General features: G+C 42.2%; 1 protein-coding gene across 1 annotated transcript in view; it reads right to left on the reverse strand.

Moving 5' to 3' along the window:
* LOC102149580 (uncharacterized) overlaps positions 1 to 24,200 on the reverse strand; it is a 67,407-nt gene that overhangs the window by 18,380 nt on the left and 24,827 nt on the right. The window contains 1 exon segment of the mRNA XM_070265490.1: positions 21,343 to 21,426. Within this exon segment, the coding sequence (XP_070121591.1) occupies positions 21,343 to 21,426 (84 nt within the window).

A 24,200-nucleotide genomic window follows, 5' to 3' on the forward strand; every position in this document is an offset into this window, starting at 1 on the left:
TACCAAAAAGCAGGAATTATTATATAGCTATGCTAAGTAGAAAACTGTGTTTCTGGCACAGGAATAGACAAAATAGGGATTCAGCCCCATTTGTAAAGGTGAAGTTGTGCATACACAATGACTCCAGCTCTAGCTGTTTCCTTAGAGAAACTGGCTCGTGTAAGTGAACACACACAGTGGAAAAGAAGAGACAGCCCAGGAAGGGCTGGGTGAGCCTCTGGAACCTTAGTTATCACAGGGGTGGCAATGACGAACAGTGTGAGAAATGATGGATTAGTCAATAATTTGATGGAGAAATTGGATCCCCACATTCAGATTTTTACCTCACTCCCATAGACAAAAATTCAATTCAAAGCAGATCTAAGAAACAAATGTGCACAACAAAGTCTTGACGCTATTAGAAAAATACAAATGAGAATATGTTTATGCTTCAGGATAAGAAACAAACTTTCTGAAAGGTGAAAAATAGTTGAAATACATCGTCCCTGGTCCATTTGAGCAAGTTAAAGCTGGTTCATTTAGTGTACAATTCTTCTCGCCCAAGGTCACAGAAGAAGGAAGGAACAAGTTTCCACTTGTGGTTCTGGTGGAATTGTCACGGAGAAACGTGATGACCTGTTAGGGCAGCAGCATCCAGGGTGCAATAAGAGAGGAGGGCTTTGTGTGTTAGGAGAAAGCCCACGATCGCCTTTCTAGAATGAATTCTTGTGTCAGGCTGGGAAGCAGCCCATTTCAGAGGGAGACAATTGACGCTATCTGTTACTGCCAGGACAGCAGTTTTTAAAAATCGACTGAATAGCAATCAGTGTGGAGGTCATGGAAAACTACACGTTTTCAGCTTCCAACCTAAGATTCTGATATATTTTGTCAGATGTCATGCAAAACATCTACTTTTGTTCAAACCTCCCAGGTGTGTCTGATGCAGGTGGTCCAGGGACCATAGTTTGAGAAACACTGTTTTAGCAGCTTAAACTCTAACCTGGAGTTGAGGCTAAGAGTTCATGCAAAAAGTTGGAAGACCCAACATGCAAGAGACCATACACATGTGAACCCAGCATTTCTGTACTGATGTACTAAGTTTATATCCTTAAACCTGGACCAATATGTCAGCCACAACACATTCCTAAGTGACTTTTCGGTTCAATGCATACTATGCATTATCTGATTGTTCACCCCAAGTATCCCTTAATCTTACTTATTGAGAAAAAATAATCTGATAGACTCATTCAAGTTTAAGATTTGACCATGTCAATGTTGGGGGAAGGGTGGAAAGGAGCTTTGGCTTTACTAGTTTAAGACAGAACAGTTCTGGCTGTGGCTGAACTTCAAAAGAAGGTGTCAGTAGAATACAATGGTCGGCATCTCTACAACCATCACTTTATTCCTAGACTTTCACTGTGTCAACAGTGCAATGCTTGGTTATGGTGAGGGAAATATCAGTTTGCTGAAAGATAAATCAGATACTAGCTTGAGGTCTTCATGAAGTCCAAAGTCTTCATTCCATCATTTCCCATTCTCCTGAGTAAGACAGGAGCTCCTTTCCCAGCCATTTTCTCTGTGTAATGATTGGATAAATGATTAGGTACCACTAGCCTTCCCATGTTGCTCTCCCAAATGTCTCCCGGAACACATCAACTCGTGGTAATTTGTCTGTCCCAGGAAGCAGATAGAATGGACTCCACCAGCTCCTGGGAGAACTGAAAGAACATGCTGTGTGTAGACTGATAGCCTAAGGCCTGGAGATGGGAGCTGGGTCTTTAGGAAAGTGTTATGCCTCATTGCTGACGGGAGCTGGGCACTGAGCTCAGGATCTCTCATGATCAAAGCACAGTGAAGTCAGGGCAGGAAGGGAGGCAGGGGCTGGTCTAGCCTGTGTGGCAAGGCTGCTCTCAGCAGCCACAAGCAAAATTTTTAGTGCAGGACAGGGGAGGTATGAATCACTGTGCCACTCCCAGGCAGCACAGTAATACACAGCAGAATCACTTTCTTCTAGATTTTTGATTGAAAGTTTACAAGTCATCCCTGTGCCTCGAGAAACATGGTATTTCCGTGAAGTGATTCCAGATGCTGCCACAACCTTTGAGCTGGAGAGTTGGTAGTAGAGAAGGCGTTGTGGGGCTGTCCCCTCCTGGTGTTGGTACCAGTGGATGTAGTCGCTGGTTTGTTGAATACCACAAGTGATTTCAGCAGATGACCCAGCCTGTCTGGTGAGTGACATCTGTGTGCCTTCCATGTTGGAAGATACCTGAGTGGCTGCATTGGGAACAACAAAAAGTATGAGAAAGATCTAATAGAATTCCTTAGTACCGCCTCCCATTGCCAAAAAAAGAAAAATCCCAGGAGCATGGAGGCAGCACACTTACCAGGAGCCAGGAAAGCTAGAAGGAGGGCGACAGCTCGCAGCATGCCTTCCTCCTCCGGCCTTAGAAGGAAAGGGACAGATGACAGGAGGGGCAGACACCCTCTCACACTCCAGACCTGCTCCAAAGACAGGGAGCCCAGGACACAAGGAGGGAGTCAGAGCAGGGCTCTGGACAGCTGTCACAGGCAGCAGTGAGTGAGGGCTCTCCTAGAAGACCACCCAGCTGATGACCCAGAGCGGGTGGGGCTCTCAGAGGCCTGGGGAGGAGCCCTGCCTCTCTGCTCAGCCCATTTCCTGAGAGCCTCCTGGGGCAGGCTGAGAGCAGGCTCTCTGCAGAAGAGGAAGAGCCAGGAGCCCTGAGAGCCCAGAGCAGAGGGAGGGACAGCCTGAGCCCATGGAGGGGGCAGGAGAGCCATGGAGGCAGCTCCGTGTTCCCTGGTGCAGGGAGCGGTCCTGAGTCGGGGGACTTCCCTGCAACTCAGGGTTCAGTGGTCATGCTGCTGCCATGGGCTTGTCCTGTGATGCAGCTTCTGTATTCTCACCCTGAACCGCCTTCCTCTCACATCTGTCAGTAAACTGTGAGGCACCCACAGCAAAGCTGACAAGCACTGAACCTGCTTTAGTAAAAGAATTAGGATCAGTTATGTTAATGAACATTTGAATCTCCTCAAAGTCAAATGGATGTGTGTGTATATGTCTATGTGTGTTTATGTGTGTGTGTGTGGCAAGCCAGTTTCTTAGATGATTTCTCTTCATCCTCTAGGAAAAAGGCCATCTCACATAGAGTTAGCAGGTTTAGTAACAAAAAAATATGCAGAGTGCTATCCAATACTTGGGGCACACACGAACCGAAAAAGTTTTTATTGCTTATCTGCAATCCAGGTATCCTTGGGCATCCTGTGTTTTATTACGCAGCCCTCCTCTCGGGAAGTGTACCCATATCTGTGATTTACTTGGATTCACAGATGGGTAGATAGGTGATCAAACAAGAATAGTGAATTCATGGGAGAACTGAGTGGTGTGTGCAGATTTTCACCCCTCGCTTTTATAAATGTCTTTGGACACATGTTTACAGTATTCACAGTAGAATGGAGAAAAATGCCCTCTCCATCATTGTTCTGGCCTCTCTCTCAGGTGGTTCCTTTCTGCCATCCTAACAGACAGCTGGGAAAGGAGGAAGGGAGGGGAGTGGGGCTGCTCATCCTTCTGCCTTGGGGACCACACGTGCAGAGACATGAGGTGTTGCAGCAGCAGCTCTACAAGAGAACATTCCAGGTCCCTATGCAGGAAGCAGCTCAGTGCCGCGGAGTCCCAGCACATCCCTGCTGGACAGGGTGGTTTACAGCTAAGAGAGGAGAAAATGCCATCACACTAGAGTGGAAAGAAAATTCCTTAAAAAGTAACAAAAGAAAACTACTCCACAAGACTGTAAAATATATACAGCTACAGTAATGAAAAGAGGGTACTGTTGGTGGAAGAATATATTCATTGAACAGAATATGAAAAAAAAAGAAGGAAGAGAGAGAGCAGAAAGGGCTGTGTGAGCCTCTGGAACATTAGTTTTCACAAGGGTGGCGATGAAGAGCAGTGTGAGAAATAATGGATTGGTCAATAATTTGGAGGAGAAATTGGATCTCCATACTCAGATTCCTACCTTATTCCCATACACAAAATTTCAATTCAAAGCATATCTGAAACATAAATGTGCAGAACAAAACCTTAACACTATTAGAAAAATATAAATAAGAATATGTTTATGCTTAAAGGTAAGGAGCAAGCTTTTTAAATATTGCAAGGTAAGGAATAAACTTTCATAGATCTGCAAAATAGTAGAAGTGCATGGCTCGTCAGACAGTAGAGCAAGTTAAAGCTGGTTCATGCACTGGACAATTCTTCTTGCCTGAGATCACAGCAGTGAGAAGGAAGTGGAGTTTCCATTTGTGGTTCTGGTGCAAATGTCATGGAGAAATGTGATGACCTGTTAGAGCAGCAGCATCCAGGGTGCCATAAGAGGGGAGGGCTTTGTGTGTTGGCAGGAAGCCCATGAGCACCTTTCTAGAATGCATTCTGGTGTCAGGCTGGGACCAGCCCATTTCAGAGGGAGAAAGGTCACCCTATCTGTTCCTGCCAATACAGCAGTTCTTAAAAACCAATTGGAATAAGAATCAGAGCAGAGGTCATTAAGAAACACACATTTCTGCTTTCATCCTAAAATTCTGACTTATCTCACAGGATGATACCCAGAACCTGTACTTTTATTCAAACATCCCAAGTGCTTCTGATGTAGGTGGGCCATGGACCACAGTTTGAGAAACACTGTTCTAGGAACTTCAACTCTAAGCTAGAGTCAAGGTTAAGAGATCTGGCAGAAAGTTGGAGGATCCAATATGCAAGAGACCACACAAGTGTGAATCCAGCATTTCTGTACTTCAGTATTAATTTTATATCCTTAAACCTGGACCAATATGGCAGCCACAACCCTTTTCCTATATGACTTTTCAATTCAAATATAGACTATTCATTGTCTGGTTGTTCACCCAAAGAGTCCCTTAATTTTATTATTGAGAAAAAACAATCTGATAGACTCATTCCAGTTTAGGACGTGGCCAGGTCAAGGTTGGGGGAGGGGTGAAGGGAGCTTTGGCTTTACTTGTCTAAGACAAAGCAGTTCTGGGTGAGGCTGAAATTCGAAAGAAGCTGTGAGTAGAATACCATGGTTGGCATCTCTACAGCAATCACCTTGTTCCTACACTTTTACTGTCTCAATAGTGCCATGGTTGGTTATGGTGAGGGAAATATCAGTTTGTCCAAAAGATAAATAAGATCCCAGCTTGAAGTCATCATGAAGTCCAAAGTTTTCATTCCATCACTTCTCATTCTCCTGAGTAAGACAGGAGCTCCTTTCCCAGCCATTTCTCTGGGAAATGATTGGATAAATGATTAGGCACCACTAGCCTTCCCACATTGCTCTGCTAAATGTCTCCCCAAACAGATCAAGCCTAGGTGACATTTTCTGTCCCAGGAAGCAGACTGAATGGACTCCACCAGCTCCTAGGAGAGCTGAAAGAACATGCTGTCTGCCAGACTGCTTGCCTAAGGCCTGGAGATGGGAGATCCTTCTTTAGAAAACTGCTATGGTTTATGGGGGAGCAGGGAGGCCAGTGGGATATGAGGGTGAAGACTGGGCGCTGAGCTCAGAGTCTCGCTTTGTTCACAGCACAGTGAACTCAGGGCAGGATGGGAGGCAGGGGCTGGTCTATCCTGTGTGTCAAGGCTGCTCTTGTCAACCACAAGCAAAATTTTCAGTGCAGGACTGAGGAGGTCTGTATCACTGTGCCTCTCCCAGGAAGCACAGTAATACAGAGCAGAATCACTTTCTTCCAGACTTTGGATATAAAGATTACAGGTCCTCCCTGTGCCTTGATAAGCTTGGTATTTCTGTGAACTGATTCCTGATTCCACCACAACCTTTGAGCTGGAGAGGTGGTAGTAGAGAAGTCGTCGTGGGGCCATCCCCTCCTGGAATCGGTACCAGTGGATGTAGTCGCTGCTTTGTTTAAGATCACAAGTGATCAAAACAGATGACCCAGCTTGCCTGGTGAATACTATCTGTATCCCTTCCATGTTGGAAGATACCTGAGTGGCTGCAATGGGAACAACAAAAAGTAACGAGGAAGAGCTAATAGAATCCCTCAGTACGGCCTCCCGTTGCCAAAAAAGAGACAAATCCCAGGAGCATAGAGGCAGCACACTTACCAGGAGCCAGGAAAGCTAGAAAGAGGGTGAGAGCCCACAGCATGCCTTCCTCCTCGGGCCTTAGAAGGAAAGGGACAGATGACAGGAGGGGCAGACACCCTCTCACACTCCAGACCTGCTCCAAAGACAGGGAGCCCAGGACACAAGAAGGGAGTCAGAGCCGAGCTCAGGACAGCTGTCACAGGCACACAGTGACTGAGGGGCTCTCCAAGAAGACCACTCAGCTGAGGACCCAGAGGGGGTGGGGCTGGCGGAGGCCTTGGGAGGAACTCTGCCTCTCTGCTGAGCCCATTTCCTGAGGGCCTCCTGGGGCAGGCTGAGAGCAGGCCCTCTGCAGAAGAGGAGGAGCCAGGAGCCCTGAGAACCCAGAGCAGAGGGAGGGACAGCCTGAGCCAATGGAGGGGGCAGGAGAGCCATGGAGGCAGCTCCATGTCCCCTGGTGCAGGTAGTGGTCCTGAGTCGGGGGACTTCACTGCAACTCAGGGTTCAGTGTTCATGCTGCTTCCATGCGCTTGTCCTGGGATGCAGCCTCTGTATTCTCGCCCTGAACCACCTTCCTTTCACATCTGTCAGTAAACTGTGAGGCACCCACAGCAAAGCTGACAAGCACTGAACCTGCTTTAGTAAAAGAAATTGGAGGCAGCCAGCCGGGGGGCATAGTGGTTAAGTTCAGGTCCTCCTCTTTGGTGGCCTGAGGTTCGCAGGTTTGTATCTGGGGCAGACCTTTGCACTGCTCCTCACGCCATACAGCGTATGTTCTTTCCATACAAGTTTAAAAGGACCTGTCTGTGAACATTTTCATACACTCAGTCTGGCCTCGGACATGGATGGGAAGCAATGACTCTAATCAAATCATTACTCATCACATGAGACTAAAATAGGAGTTGACAGTGGAGGAGAGAGGAAGCCACACTAGGTGGACAAAGGGGCCCAGTTCCTGTCCCTGGGCCCTGTGCTGCGCTGTGCCACCCTGCAGCTTCCCAGACAGCAGCAGCATCTCTTGCCAGTGCTGGGGCAGGGATGGGCAGGCACTGTTTCCAGGGAAGCTGAGTGTAGCCCAGAAACCTCAATGAAAGCTTCGCATCCTGCCTGCTCTTCCCACGGGCTCTGTGACTGCCAGGCGCGTGCGGTCTTCAGGGAACTGCAGGTTCTGATCCGCTCCACGTGGTGCCAGCCTTCCAGAGTTCCTTTCCCTGTGAATGGACCAGTCATGGGCTCAGCCTGGGATCCCAGCTCCCTGGAAAGCCAATGACATAATCTGATACAGTGAGCTGAGGGGAGATGGTCCTTCTCAGGAAGGAGCTGCCAAAAAGGACCCTTTGGAGAGTTTGACGTGAGACCTTGTAACTCTGTGAGGTTATATTACTTTGAAAAAGAGCATGACGGCTCGAGTCCAAGCACTGCCACTTAGAGGATGTGTCCTGGGAAAGTCTCTGTAAGTGGGAACAATGACGCTTCTTCTGGATTCATCATCCACCACGTGTCAGGGATTGTGCCAAGTTGGTTGTTTTTTAATTAGACGCTATCTAAGACAGTCTTAGGTACAATTTAACTCTTGTAACAAACTAATCCTTATAACAATACTTCAAAGTAGTTATAATCCACCATATTTGACAGATGAGATCATAGGCATCTTAGAAAAAGTTTCTCCTGCTGGGATCACTTATGAAGTGGGTCATAGAGCCTGGATTCAAACCCAAGTCCAACAAATTCCAAAACCCATGTCACCATCCATTCAATACACATAGAACTCAGTACATATTTATAGATTTTCTTTTTAAATTGTAAAGTGTAAAGGATCATGAAGAAAATTTCAGAAAGTTTTCAGAAACTCAAAAATAACCCTTACATGCCAGCAAGCAAAGAGCAGAAGATATTCTTGAAGAGCAGTTATTGAATTAATAGTGGTGGACCTCAAAAGGTAGTAGAAATTTCTTCTAGCACTTTTGAGTTGAGCAGCTCAACTTTCGTAAAAGTTAATTTTTTTAAGTCATAAAAGAAATCACTGATCCATGAAATGATTACAAATATCCTTCAATGAATGTCAAACATTATGTGTATTTATTCCTTCCTTGAAATCATAAAGCAGGTGTTACTGATCCCCATTTTGCAGATGAAACAGAGGATTAGGGATGTTAAGTAACTTAACTCGTGGTTGCCTGGCTAATAAAGAGCACACCAAAAATTTGAACTAAGTCTGCCCGTTTCCAGGGCCTGTGCCCTAAGTAACTTAGTTGACTGTTTGCTATTCAGGGATTAACTTCTGTCCTCATTGGGCCGTTGCATTTGAATGCAAAACGTGATGTTCTTATACTTCCTATTTGTTTTCAATTTCCTGCTTCCCGCTCAAAAAGTACAGTATTTTGATTACATTTAGTTACTTAGACTACCTTCTAGCACCCCCTCCTGGCTATTTTGAGTTAATTTTTCTGTATGGAGGAGGTAAGGAGCTAAATTCCTTCTTTTACCCATGGATGTCAGTTGTCTCAGCACCATTTGTAGAAAAGACTATGCTTCCACCATTGAATTAACTCAGCACGTTTCTCAAAAACCTGTTGACCGACAATATAAGGGTTTATGTCTGGACTCTCAGTTCTCTCCGTTGACCTGTGCGTTCTCCTTGCCCTAGGACCACACTGGCTTGATGACTGCGATTTTATTTTTATGTAACTTTGCAATCAGGTACCATACGGCCTTGCTTGAAAGGCCTGCCCTGCTGTCCGCTGAGACCTCAATTTTGTAAGTAACAAAACTTGTCAGACCCTCTGGGGTGTGTGGCATCGTCAGTCTCAACATCCAAATCTCATTTGGGGGGCTCCCTCCCACCACTGCTTTTGCAGGGTGACCATAACAGTCTTCCAACTTTGTTCTTTGTCAAATTATTTTGGCTAGTCTAGGTCATTTGTGTTTTCATATAAATTTTAGGATGAGCTTGTTAACTTTTGCCCCAAATGCCTGCTGCATTGAATTTATAGATCAATTTGGGAAAAATTGCCATCATGACAATACTGAATCTTCTAATCCATGGACATGGACTCTCCCTACATTTATTTAGATGTTCTTTAATGTCCTTCTGCATTGCTTTACGGTTTCAGCATATATGTGTTGTTTTTCTTTTGTTAAATTAAGTTCTAAGTATTTTACTCTTTTTGGCCTTATTGTGAATGTAATTGTTTTGTTTTTTTACTTTCATTGTCAAATTGTTCATTGCTGGTACATAGAAATACAATTGATATTTTCTATGTTCAGTATCTGTATGTGTGACTTGGCTAAACTTGTTTATAGGTCTGAGTTTTGGTTTTATGTGTGTGGAATCCATGGAATTTTCTACATATAGGATCATGTCATCTGTGGATTGAGACTGTTTTTCTTTTTCTTTTCAATCTGCTAGATATCTTTAATTTTGTTTTTTTCTTCTTGCAGTGTCTAGAACTTCCAATAAAATGTTGAATAAAGTGGCAACAGCGGACAGCCTTGTCTTGAGCCTGGTCTTTGGAGAAAAGCATTCAGTCTTTCAACATGAAGTGTGATTTTTCAAATGCTCTGTATGTGTCTATTAAGGTGATCATGTGGTTTTTTCCTATAATTAGTCAATATGGTGTATGACATTAATTGATCTTTGGATGTGAAATCAACTCTTTGTATGTAGGATAAATTCCCCTTGGTCATATTTATAATCCATTATGTACATTTCTGGATTCAATTTGCTTTACTTTGGTCAGGATTTTTCTATCTGTGCTCATGATTTTTGTACCTACTGACCTCTGGATTTCTTATTACGCCTTTGGCTTTGATATCGGGGTAATGCTGGTCTCAGAGAACACACTGGGATGTGTTCCCAGCTCCTCTGTGTTCTGAATGAATCCTTCTTGGAAAGAAGGATCGTTCTTGTAAACCTTCCTTAAATGTTTGATAGATTCTCCAATGAAACCATCTGGGCCAGGGATTTTCTTTGTGGAAAGATTTGAATTAATATTTCAGTTTCTTTACTTCTTGTACATAGGTCTATTCAGTATTTTTACTTATTCTTGAGTTTTTTTGTTAATTCACGTTTTCTAGGAAGTTATCAATTTCTTCTAAATTATCCAGTTTGTTGACATAAATTATTTATATGATTCTCTTATAATCACTTTTTAATTTCTGTAGGATTGGTGATAATATTCTTTTTTTCTTGATTTGGTAATTTGTGTCTTCTCTCATTTCTTCTTGGTAATTCTAGCTTGAAGTTTGTCAAATTTGTTGACATTTCCAATGAACTAACCTTTATTTTCATTGGTTTTTCTATCTGTTTTCTGTTTTCCATTTCAATTATTTCCATTCTAATTTTTATTATTTCCTTTATTCTGTTTGGGCTGGGTTTAGCTTGATCTTCTTTCTCATAACTGATTTTTAGATCTTGCATCTTATTCAATATAGGCATTAAAATCCATAAATTCCCCCATAGGCAGTGCTTTAGTGACATCTTATAAATTTAGAAGTATTGTGTTTTCGTGAATACCTTGGTTTTCAGCAGATTTCCTATGACGTGTCTACATGTGGATCTCTTTGCATGTATCCTAATCAGTGGTTTCTTAGCTTATTAGATGTGTGGATCAATATATCTCAACAAATTTGGGGATTTGGGGCCATTATTTCTTCAAATATTTTGCCTGATAATTCTTGTTCCTTCTTCTCTTTTTCTGAGAGTCCCCTTACGTGTATGTCGGTATGCTTCATGTTCTCTCATATGTCTCTGAGCTCTGTTCAGTTTTTCTTCATCTTTTTTTTCCTCTGTTATTCAGATTGGATAATTTACATTGTTGTACCTACAAGTTTGCAGATTGTGTCTTTTGCCAACTTGAATACTCTCTTAACCCCTTGTACTGAATATTTCACTTCAATCATGATACTTTTCTACTCTAGATTTTATTGGTTTAACCTGTTTATTTTTTAAATTATCTTCTTCTTGAGAATCCATGTTTGTTGATTTATTGTTATCCTAGTTTAATTTAAACATTATTTTCTATATTTCTTTGAAAATAATTATCAAAGCTGCTTTGGAGTGTTTCTAAATAAAATATCTGGATACGTTGAGAGACAGTTTGTATTGAATTGCAGGTTTTGGTTTTGATTTTTTTCTCCTGAGATTAGTCACAAATTTCTGATTTTTGCCTGTCTTCTAATTATTTATTACACAATATTTTATTGACAATATGTTGTAGCAGCTCTAGATTCTGATTTTTCCTCCATAAATTTGTGCCATTGCTGTTTGTTTGCTTAGAAACTTACGTGAGCTAAATCTGTGAAATTATATCCTTTGTGGTATGTGACTGCAGATGTCTATTCTCAGTTTTTTTCTTTTTAATTCACTTAATTTTAACCCTAATTTCTTAGGGGTCACCTTGAATCCCCAAAGCTTAGTGGTAGCCTATGGTTAGTCAGAGATTGTGCTCAAGCTGCTTGATTGGGACTCTCATCCTCTGCCACGTGGATATGTGTATGAACTGGGGAGCACATTCAAATTACAGGCCATTTTGGTTCTTCCCCAGCTTGTATATTTTGCTGAGTCCTTTCATGTCTCCTCCAGAAATGCTCACAGCCTCAGGGTTGACCAGGAGTCTTGGGCTAGCTCAGGCTCTTTGGGTCTCTGCTAAGCATGCACACAGCTTCAGCCAAGCATGTGCTTGCTACTGCCACAACCACAACTTCAAACCAGCAGAGCCTCTGGCCCTTCTCTCTTGCATAGCACTGAGGTTGTCAGTTCACCAATCCATCACTTCCCACCCCAAATCAAGTCAGTTCCCTTCAACTGTGTGGTTTTCCCCCGAGTCCTCAGGGCCTGTCCTAACCTGCAAGAACCTTCATGCCCATTGAGCTGGGTATTAGGAGGTGGGAAAGGAATGGGAGCAGCTCCAGGCAAGAACACCACTGTCGTTGCATGAATTCTGCAGCTTTTCAAGCATAAGCACTTCTCAATTGCTGTATGCAATTTTTCCTTTCCTGAGGGCTGAAATGCTAAGTTTAGGTCATCTAGTCCAGTTTTATAATTGCTTTTCAAAAAGAGAACTTACTGATCTCCTCACTTGACCAGAACCAGAAGGGCTTGCTAGCATTCACATTTATATCATGTAAAGCATACATATTATTATGTTTTAATTAAAAAATTGGCTTTACTTAGGAGCCACAAATAATTCCAAGATATGTCAGCTTGTTGTGGCTGCAATGCGGTTAGCCTGACAGGTGGAAAGTGAGCCCAGAAACTGGAAGACTTGGTCTGACCATCTTCCTCAGACTCCTTTCAAAGTGAGAAGGCAGTTAAACCACCCCAGAGTCTCTACGATTTACAGCAGTTTAATGGCTGGAAAGGGAAGCCTTCCAACCCCTATACCTTTCTCTGTTTATTTTACCACACACATAACCTCAACTGTGTGACTTCAATGAGGTCAAGATGTAGGACACAATCTTTCCTTGGGATTCTCAGCCATTCTTTCTCCTGTACCAGGTTTGTTCTTGTCTGTAATCCAGGTAGACGTTCTCATAAGAAAACATGCCCCTCTTGAAGTGTGTTATCTGACACGAAGAAAGCACGGGAGGCAGGCTGCTTCTGAGTGTGAGGAGGTCACATCCCTGACCTGCTGCCTCAGTCTTCTCACTGCTCCTTTATCTTCCCCTTCCCTGATTGTGAGAGTAAGGCAAACTTTTTATACAAATGTGGAAAGACAAAACTAAAAATCATCTGTCCTTCACAGGACTCAGCAACATCAGTGTGAGAGTCTAGTTTCTTTCCTTTTAGTTTGTGTTTGTAAGTTACATGATTGTGGTCACACTGCCCATGTTATTTATACCTCGTCTAAAAATTAAAAGGTCAGGTTCAGTTTATTGTAGAAATTTTGGAATCTCCAGATATCTATGTGAGTCAACTGGTTATTTTCTTCTAGTCTTTCTAATTTGCACATTTATATTTAGGTTTTTTAAAAATTTTTATCAACTAAGGTCTTACCATCATCTAGTTTTATTTATTACATATTTGCTTTTATGTTGTTGTATATGCACTTTCTACGTTGTTATAAAATATAAATATAATTTTAAGTGGATGTAAGATATTTCATGGCAATATAATTATCTAACTTTTCTTCTACTCTCAGACATTTAGCTTTTCATGGTAACTTTTAGAGGGAAAATCTACGTAATGGAAAATAAGTATTATTTCCTCAGGCATATATCCTAAGAAAATAATTCAAGGGTGGAAAGACAGGGTCAAATTCAGGAATAAGATGAGGCTCAGGAGGCCCTGCCCTCAGCCTCAGGAAGCACTCATAGTTCTCGCACTCTCTGGGGACACCGATTTTGAAAATATGTGGGATAAATCATTTGTACCAAAACTCAAATTTACTTGCACTTGTTTAGTATATGCAAACTTGTCAGCAAAGTGGTAGAAAAGAAATAGCGGTGGGTAGTAATTCTTTCTCTATATGAATATTTTTAGACATACATAAGTGAATCCATTTTGCCAGATTTGTGCAAGTGATAGATGCTATGTTAAAGGATTCCACCTACAAGAAATAAAGTAAAACTTTACTTGATGGTCTCATTTTTGTTAGCCTAAGTCTCTTGTGGATTAAACATGTGTATCTCTGATTTAAAGTGTTATGCATGTAAGTTGTGATTTTGAAAAAATACTGTCCTACTTTCCTGGAATGTGATGCTATTTCTCCTTCCCCTTTCCTACCATGGAGGATCTGAAGAAGCTGAGGAAAAGCAGAACAGTGAAAACCTACTTTTAGAGCTATGAGTACTACTTTAGTTAACGTAAGTCTTTGAAAATGAAACTGTAACCACAAAGCAGTTAAATATGGAGCATTTTCTTTGAGTAGATTCAAAGTAAAATTCAAAGAATATGAGTGTGAATGTATAACCAGATTTGTCATATTTACTTGAATTTATCAGTCATTTTTGCTAATGTCACATTTCTTAACATTTTCTGCATAGGTATAAATTTGTGAAGTATTAAAAATACCTCAGAGTCCCAAATTTCTAAATAATCAGCATGAGTTCATTATTGTTGACTTAGTCAGAATGTCTCCATGTCAGACGTCGTTTATCCACAAACCCTAACTTAGAAAGCTGTGAGGGTCGCAGTCCTATGAGATGTGGTCCTCTTATTGTCTCCATTTGCACCTGAGGCAAGTGAGACTAGAGTAGGTGAGTAACTTGTCCAAGGTCACACAGTGAGCAACTGCTGAAGCCAGGACTCAGGCCTGCCAGTGTAGCTCCAGGGTCTGCTCCAGCCCTGCACTGGGATGTCTCTCAAGTGCTCTGGAGCCTCAGAGATGAAGGACGTGATCGTCAGAGCAGCAGCTCGTGCTGGGCCTCAAGGTGGGCACGTGGGTGAGTCCCTTCAGGTCATCACAGGAAATAGTTCATCCTCAGAGACACAAGCAAATAAACTGAAGTCAACTGTAGCAGCAGCGACTCTGCCTAATTTTTCAGTCACAGAAGGGAGAGGTCGTGGATGGACTCGGAGTCGTGGAGAAGCAGAGGCGGCCGGAGTCGTGGTGGGTGGAGGCCCCGTGCCCGCAGCAGAAGCACCCGACACGCTGCGGCCCCTTCTTTCCGCAGCAGTGGTTGACGTGAGGCAACAGTGTGAGCGTGTGAATAGGAGATCCTCTCCTAAAACGCCTTAAATAGATTCTGTGTGGCCACGCCCAGGTCCTTCAAGTGTCTGTAGCACAGCTCTTCTTCAGGACACAGACTTTGTCATAAAAACATAAGGCAATATAGTGCTTTGCCTTTACATTACATCTCAAATATTTTTGTGTTCTCTCTTTTCTAGAGTGAAAAACCCTTCTGGAAAGTCACCGGAGGGAAAAGGACTAGAGATGCGTTCTCCCTATTGAAAGCTGAAATGCTGACCTCCAGTGCTGACTTCACTGAACGGCTAACAAAGAATTTATTCATCCTAATACCTCACAGACACTGTCCCACATCCACGTACATCTAGTAGCCTGCCTGTGGCTGTAAGATAAAGAAATGATCTGTCTTGTATTCAGTGAGACCGACTCTGTTTGTTAATGAATCCTTGCAGAAAAGACTTGTGCTGCGTTCCTTATAAAAGACTTCTTCATATATTGGAATGACACGGGTTTAGTAAGCAAAGTATATTGTCATTTTGATACACAGATTGGAAAATTTCTTTCATGTCTCATATTCTCTTGTATTTTTATTTTAACCCCTACGTTTCCCTTGTGTTTTTTAACTCATGCATGTGCGCTCTTCATACAATTTTAAAAAGTAATAAAATCCAACATATAAAAATGATTCATTTTATTTTCTTTGTTTTGCATTATGTATTTGGCCAAAAATGTTGGAATTATGAAAGGGAGAGAAGGAGCAATTGTCAATGCATATAAAAGGTCGCCAGACATTTTGCATTTCTTTTATCATGAAATTGTATCTTTCTCCTAGAGTATGGTTCTGAAATAGTCTGATGAATCCTACTTTCAACCAACACTGTGAAATCATTGCCCGTTTTCCCTTTATGTTTATCTAATTTAAATTAAAATAAAATAAATTATATGGTGAGATATTTTTTCAAACATGAATTTCACCTCAATGCTTCATGGGAAGACAGCTTGTTTGTAAGATTTCTTTCATTATCCCTTGAGTCATTCAAGAAAAACTCAATTGTGTTTAGTGGGAATGGTGTTGGTTTGGGTGGAAACTGACCATTTTGTGCAGATCTAATCAAATCTATCTGTGCTTGCTCTAAGAATGGACCAAATGACAGAAAAGTACCTGGAAGGATGGGACCTAATGAGGAAGAATTTCTTAATGTCCTAACTCAAGAGTGGGGTCACATATACAGCCAGCCCACAGAGGATGTCTAAGCTGGACGTCAGTGTATTAATTTAATCTGAGAAAGAACTCTCCTCCAGACATGCTGGGCTCAACTAGCAGATGCAGCCAATCCTGAGAGGAAGCCAAGGCTCATCCAGAAGCTGGCTCTCAGAGCACAGACCAAGAAGATGAAAGTGTATGAATTTAATATTACACGAAGCCACATCATGAAAGCCTAAAGTGTTGATCTCAACAATAGAGCTCTACTTCCCCTGACATGGTACAGATTGAGACCTTGGGCCTGGGCACCCACTGTCTACCACGCTTGGGTGGGTGCGGGTGGGGACATTTTCTCTTTAAGCTCACATTGCTGAACAGCCCTCTTCCAATTGAACCCAAGCACACTTTTCTCTGATGTTAACGTCCTCTATTAAGTATTACACAGGTTGACTCTGACTCATTAGAGGGACTTATATGATTCAGTATGTGGCATTCAGTTACACAGTTGGACTCAGGGCCTCTGTGTCTCTGTGTTCTTGTGAGGGAAAAAGCACATCACTGTTGCTCACATCTACCGTTTATCCATGCTAACAGGATCATGGACACTGATCTGTGACACCCTGTCTACACTGAGTAAATGATACCAAAAGGTACCAGCCTTAGTAAATCAAACACCATGAAAGAGCTCAGGTGCTTTGTGGATAGCTAGGATGATGTTCATGCTCCAAGAAGTCCTGTCTGCTCTTTCCTTCAGAACAGAGTCATGAGAGTGGCCTGAGATGCAGCATCTGAGCTGTCCTGGGCATAAGATTCACACTGTAGCTAATTGGACTAAAGTCTGTACATAAAAAGCAGGGAACCCCTACCCACAGCCTAAGAGTATGTTTGACTGCAATCACATGTGTGCAGATGGATATTTTCCTCCCGTTAGCTGTGACCTTTTGAAAATGAGCAAAGTTGGTTGTGGTTTAACTGTCCTTAATGTATGTTATGACACCCTATCTACTGCTTGCACAACCCCAACATGTAGGGGTCGGTTTGAGTGTGAGCATTTTCCTAGAATCAACCACATTAGACAGAGCATGTACCTAAAAGAAGCCTGAGAAAATAACACACCAGCAGCCACACCAGCACCCTCCTGCCACCCAGGCTGTTGCCTCCACCACCTGTGCTCTCCCTCTCTGTGCCGCCTTGTTCAGGGCAGCCCAGGCCCAGTGCGGGAAGAAGCTGCTCAGAAGTTGGAAGCCACGGGAGATACTGCCTAGTAGTGCCTGGCAGTGACGTCACCTGCACAAAGCTCTCAGTGATTTGCAAGTTACCCTTGTTTGCTTCTACTCTTTCCCAAAGTAGATATAGTTCCCGGTCTCTAAGGAGAGGGCCAGGGATTGGGCCTAGAGAATCTGATCAGATTCACGAGAATCAAGGAGTAGATCTAATTGATCTTTCTTGTATCTGATGGGTCTTATTTTGTTTCCAAATGCCAATCTCTACTTGGTTTCCAAAAGAAAGTATTTCACAGAAATTGAGGTGATTGCCAAGAAATAGACAAAAAACGGGTGCAGACGTGGCACCGCTCATCAAGCCATGCTGTCGAAGGCGTCCCACATATAAAGTAAAGGCAGATGGGCACGTATGTTAGCTCAGGGCTAAACTTCCTCAGCAAAAAGAGGAGGATTGGCAGCCGATGTTAGCTCAGGTCTAATCTTCCTAAAAAAAAAAAAAGAAACAAACAGACAAAATTTCCCAGTTTCAAATAAGATGATGTCTATTTTTAATCTAAAAGAAATTTTATTTTTAAAAGATTAATTAGAAAAAATAAGGAAATGTACAATCTCTTATCATTTTTGCACCCTCCTACCATATACTGAACATTTTGTTTTATGCCTATGCCTGTAGAAATACACGACACATATAAATGAGTGTCAAACCTGTTGGTATTCTTACTCGACAGAAAAAATGGTCAAATTACGTGAACAAATATGTCACAGAAATAGACATACAGACTTTCAGTATATGAAAAAATGCATATCCTCATTCATAGTAAGAGAAAGCAAATTAAAATTGCAACGAGATACTATTTTTCACCTGTCAGATTTGCAAAGTCCTGAGGCACGCTCTAGGCATTCACTGACACAGTGGTAGAAGTAAAAAATGGTGCTCTCTCTATTGTGGGCAAGTTGGCAATACCTAACAAAATGACCAACTCATGCTTTCAAAATGACGGAAAACACTATTACAATTTCAGCATTTCGTATAAGAACAAAAGATTGGATATGACCAAAAGGTCTATCCCAGGGAACTGAATGTATAAAGTGTTGACATTCACCAGTGAAATATCATGCAGCCAGCCCAGTGTGCCTCTAGACTCACATGCAAAGAGCTCTAGAATGTTTAAGGGGAAAGAGAAGTGCAGAAGAATGTGCACCATTTACCAGCTCTGTATAGAAGGGAGGAAACAAGAATATATACAGGCGAATATATTTATATATGTACATTCATATTTGCATAAATAAAAACTGTAAGGATGCACAAAAAATAAAAGTGTGATCAGTAAGAAGTGGGGGACTTGGAGACAGTGGTTGAAGCAAGATCTCTTAAAGCATTTTTCAGAGTGTTTTAATTTTTCAACCACATGCAGGTATTATGTGACAATTTTTATAGGGTCATGATATGCATACTATTTTTCAACAACACTTTCGAACTAATTTTACGTTTCTTTAAACAATCTACTCTTCTTGAAGATGTGTATTATACAGTCATGTCACAGCCTTTAGTTTATGTTGTAGCTTCTTGTTGGGCGTTTGTTTAATTTGCGGATGCTATAAATGCTGCTACAGTGAATGAGCATCCTTGCACACAACTCTTAGTTCATACATTTTGTTTCCTTAGGAAATCGATGGGTGCAATGGTGAGAACACTTTCCTGGCTGCAGCACGTTCTCCCTTGTGCGATCGGGTCTGTGATGGCTCCTCACTGCATGTGATCTGGGACAGCAGCGCTGGAGCTCAGGAGCTCTTTGAGTCACTTGCTGGCCTCCACCCCGGAGCACATTAGAATTACTGAAGGAAGTTTGTTAAAGTCCAGTGCCTGGCGTGTGATGAAGTCTGTGCCTTAGTAGTTTCTAAAGGCTCCCAAGAGGAGAGTCCCTGGGATAATGGATAACACAGCAGGTCTTAAGTCAGGCAGACCTGGAGTCATGTGGACTCAGGTACTACTCCATGTTTAATATCAAGCATATTTCTTAGCCTCTCTGAAACCTAGTCTTCTCATCAGGGACATGAGTGGGATACCCGTATGTGGTACAGTGAGAACATTAGACGTAAAGCACGTAAACTTACTAGCAGAATTCCTGATGCTCAAAAGTGGTAGGGACGTGGGGCTGGCCCTGTGGCCGAGTGGTTAAGTTCGCGCACTCCGCTGCAGGCGGCCCAGTGTTTCGTTGGTTCGAATCCTGGGCGCGGACATGGCACTGCTCATCAAACCACGCTGAGGCAGCGTCCCACATGCCACAACTAGAAGGACCCACAACGAAGAATATACAACTATGTACCGGGGGGCTTTGGGGAGAAAAAGGAAAAAATAAAATCTTTAAAAAAAAAAAAAAGTGGTAGGGACGTGCCATTAGTCAAACAAAGCAAAAGACAGCAAACAAGCGAAAAATAGAATAACAGAAAATGGCAGAGACCATACACTACCCAGATAAGATATCATGGCGGATGAAAATGTTAGGCTTCTAGTCTTTTGGGTGAATTGCATCATGTTGGTGTAATATCTCTGATGATCTCATTACTCAGAATTTCTAATTAACCGTTATATGGGATTTGATTAATATAAAGGGGAATGTCAAATATCACTTAATCAAAATGAAGTCCCTGAGGAAAATAATTCCAAACAGTAGGGAAAATTCATAACCGGGAAATTTTTAGAACTGTTGCCTCGAGGTTTCCCTTTGTTACAGTTGAGAAATGTATGGAGACTCTTGCTCTATAAAGACTATTGAGACATGAGTGTTTTTATGTGGAATTGTGTAAATCTTTGCCTAGTTTTCCGTTGCACACCTGTGGATGCATCCTGTTGTTCTGGTATTCATTTCATGCAGCACAGTGCAGTGGACTTCAATCACAGAGGGCCAATGGGTGGGTGGAGGTCAGTGTATCAAAGACTAACTAGGATGAAACATCACTCGGCAGGTTGGCCTATGACTCTGAGATTGTCGGAACAGCATGGGAGCAAGGAGAGGAGTGTGGACAGGCAGTGAGGCAGTCCTCCCCACCAGCCCTTAGCCTACTAAGGAGGGAAACTTTCCTGTCTTAATTGAAACTAAAGTGACCTGTTTCTACTCTAGGAGCAAATAACATAGAAGTTAAGAGCAGAGCTCCTGCAGCCAGGCTGCTGGGTTCAAATCCCAGCTCTGCTTCTTATCAGCTGTCTAACTAAGGGGACTTCTTTACCCCTCTCTACTTGCTTCCCCATCTATAAAAGCACAGACAATTGTACATATCTCACAGGATTCTTGTGAAAGTTAAAGAAGTTAACATTTACTTAGACCAGTACCAATGAGCACGAGACCAGACTTTGCTATTCTTACTTCATTGGGATGTTAATTGAATGTGTAAATTATACTAGAAAACTGATATCATTTTATTTGAACACATTCTTCTAAAGCTGGGTAAATCTAGGCAATGTGACATGGTCAAGAACAAATGACAGCCAGTTAGAGCCAGACCAAAGAGCTAAGGCTCTATCTATGGGCTGTGAGGTGTTAACTTCTGGGCCGGCGTTTCTCCCACCACGTCATGTGGCAGTCCTGCTGTGGCAGAAAAGCACATGACAGAAAAGGATGTATAATCTTCCTCCTACTTCATAAATGCACCTGGACCCTACCAGAGGCTTCCACAGGTGATTCTGAGGACCTTCAGGCCCATTCCGTCTAGGGGAGGAGCTGAGGACTCAGAATGGTGAACACAGACAGCATCTCAATGGGGCTGTTCTGTCTGATGCTCTCGGTCTTTGTCATTAGCATCCCCCCAAAAGCAGTGGCATATCTAGGAGACACACCTACAGAAAACAAAGTAGGATTTCCATACTGTTGTTATCAAAGGGACCAATAAAGTAATAACAGAGTTTGTACATGAGGAGAAAACACAGATGCACCTACAAGTCCTTCAGAAAATTCTCACTGTTGCCTTGGAGGATGCCATTAGTAGAAAAGCAGTGCAGATTTGCCTTTGTTTTCTTTTTCCCAGTTGACAGTGTTTGAAGGGAAAGACACCGATAGTAGGTAAGAAAATATTGGTCCTGAGTTCAGGGAGACCTGGCTTTAAATGACTATTGCTTACAAAACAGTGAGCTTGAGCGGAAAAATTAAATTCTCCAATATCTACACTGTGGACTATTATTTTACCTACCTTCAGGGGTTCTTAGAGGATTAACGGGGTTGCCTGGTGCATAGTAGAAGGTCACAGTCCCTATTCCATCCACAGCTAACCTGTCTGTGGGGAAATAAGATTACAGATGACTGTTGGTGTTTTGTGTGTCTGCGGATCTACTATTCAAAAGTAGAACTGCCAACAGTGGATGCTAATGCTGTTAAGGACTTGCCAGTACCAGGCAGTATCGACTCATCTAATCCACACAACTCCAGGAGGCGGGGTGCTGTAATTCCATTTTACTGATGAGGAAATTATGGCACAGAGAGTTCGAATAGCTTGCCTGAGGACACAGATGCTTATACTAGACCCAGGATTCAAACCAGACACTGGGGTTTCAAAGTCCAGGGGCTCAACCCCTCCACCACAATGCCTCTTGCTGTGAATGCAGGTCTCATGGGCTTGTTGTGACAAACAGAAAACACAGTGCTTGTGAAACACTAGTGTAGAGCTGAGCACACACAGTGAAAGTTGTGCTAGATGTTATACTGACACCATCAGAATGTCTCAAACCAAGAGTGTGTACCTGTTGAGCTTTGAAAGTGACATAACCTGGATACCTTCCTTTGGGTGTGGCTCCTCTTGGAGCCAGTGCTCCAAGGAAAGTGTCATGACCACTGTCTAAGAAGAATTAGAACTGTGGCATTGACCATCATTACAGCCAATGCTGGAACTGATAGCTCAGGTGTCCTGCTGTTTCTTACCCTGGACTTTCAGTTAAATAACATCAAATTAAACTACACACAGACAGAAGTAGACTTTTGAATTTTTATTGTGGCCGTTATGGAAAACAAAGTACAGAATTCAAATAGCAAAGATATCAGGCTCAGAATGAGTAAAATGGAAGGGTCCTAGGTGGTCATCTGGTTAAATGGCCCTAAGGGACATGACTATAGCTGCATGCTGTCTGTACTCAGAAGGCATAGGTATTTAGGTTGTTGGAGGAGCTGATGGAGATCATTGAGAGAGGGGTGCTACAGGACTACCCCATGGCCCTGCCCCTGAGTAATAGAATCATTCATTGTTGTTCCAGAGTAAAAGTCTCTATTTGCCCAGTGCTTTGAAAAACCACTACACAATAACAACATAATAGTGCACTGAAATAACCGAAAGCCAGAGAGAAATCCCAGCTAGATCCTCGGCAGACAGTTTTAGGGAGACTAAACAATGGAGAAAAGTTGAGTTCTTTGTGCCACCGTCTGTTACAAACTCTTTCCATTGGCACAGGCCGCTGTTCTCCTAAGCAAACAGATGGTGATGATGGCAAAGTAGACTGCGCTCATGAGGAGGAGGAGGAGGTAGCCGTAATAGGCATAGGTGCTGGTGAGCTGCAGGGTGTCTAAGAGAAGTCAGATGATTAGATTCACCTCTTATGTTGAAAAGATGGCATATATTAATGGAACCTGGTCAGTTATTTATTTCTGATGACCTACGTTGCAGTGACAGCCCACCACCCAAACCCAAAAGTAAACATCTACCCCCACCACCTCCACAGAAAACAACAACAAGACAACTAAGAATCCCATTTACAGGTCATGTCAATCAACAACCTCTGCTAAATTCACTTAGAACATTCCAAGATGCGAAAAGTAATGCTGTGTTTTTTATTGAATGAGTCCAATGGGAATAAAGTATTCGTGATAAATAGCTTTTAGCATTTCTTCACCCCCACCATGCCTCTATGTATTAATAATATCCAATATTCAGTAACCACTAACCAAATGCCAAAAACTTGTTCTGAAAGCTTTACAAGCAAAGCTTTAATCATATTTAAGTTTTACAAAAACCTATGAGATTTTGTTTTATGAGATTATTATTTTCATCCCCATTTTTCAAATAAACTATGGATAGAGAAGTAATTTGCCTGATGTCTTACATTTAGTATGTACTAGAGACCAAATTTCAATCTCAGCACCATGACTTTCAAGAACACTCTTAGGTCGCCTGTAATTCTGCATCTCCAAGTGCAATTAATACCCCAGACATCAAAGGGATAAGCACAAATATAAAGTTGAATTCTGATTTAGAAGCATCTGAGCCATTAAACATTCTGCATGCAATGAGATTCTTATGAAGAGTACGATCCATGGAAATTTGGTGCTGTTCATAATGGCTTGAGTATGAGGATTTATGAAGAGGGCATTAGATAAAACGGAGGAGAGTGTTAAATCCAAATTCTCTGAAACTTTAGGAGGTCATGGCTCACTCAGCTGTCCTTCCTAAATGTCCCTCATTGTGGCTATGATGATAGAGTACAATTGCACTTAGTGCCCTTTGAAGTTTTACAAGAAATATATGATGTCGAGAAATAATTAATGACAATGATGGTGAGCCTATTCAGACTGGCTATTCAGTGAACTGCAAAACTGAGTCTCTTCCTGTGGAAATATCCCTTTTACATGGTGCAATGGCCTTAATTAATTTTGACCCATTGTCCTCATCTATGAAATGGGGAAAAATATTGTACCGCATCATAGGAGTATTATGAGAATAAACCAGGAAATGGCTGCAACACACAGCACAATGACTTCTATGTAGGAAACTCTCAGTAGAGTCAGTTCATGTTATTAGATACCGGCAAGGACCAAAGACTAAAAAACAAATCCAGAAGCACCTTGATGTCCCATATTCTTCAGTCAGTAAAAACAAAAGGCACACAAATGAATGAAGTCCATTGCTGACATAATTCAGAGCCTATCACTGCACACTCTAATTTACCGTCACCGCATCCCCAAACAGGCATTTCCTGTGTTAAGATTACTCCTGGGAAGTGACAGATTGATTTAAAGTATCACTCACTCTACTCTTCAACATCCACCCATTCTAATTTTTCTACG

The sequence above is a fragment of the Equus caballus genome, chromosome 4 (assembly GCF_041296265.1).
Source record: "Equus caballus isolate H_3958 breed thoroughbred chromosome 4, TB-T2T, whole genome shotgun sequence".
In the NCBI taxonomy this organism is placed as follows: Eukaryota; Metazoa; Chordata; class Mammalia; order Perissodactyla; family Equidae; genus Equus; species Equus caballus.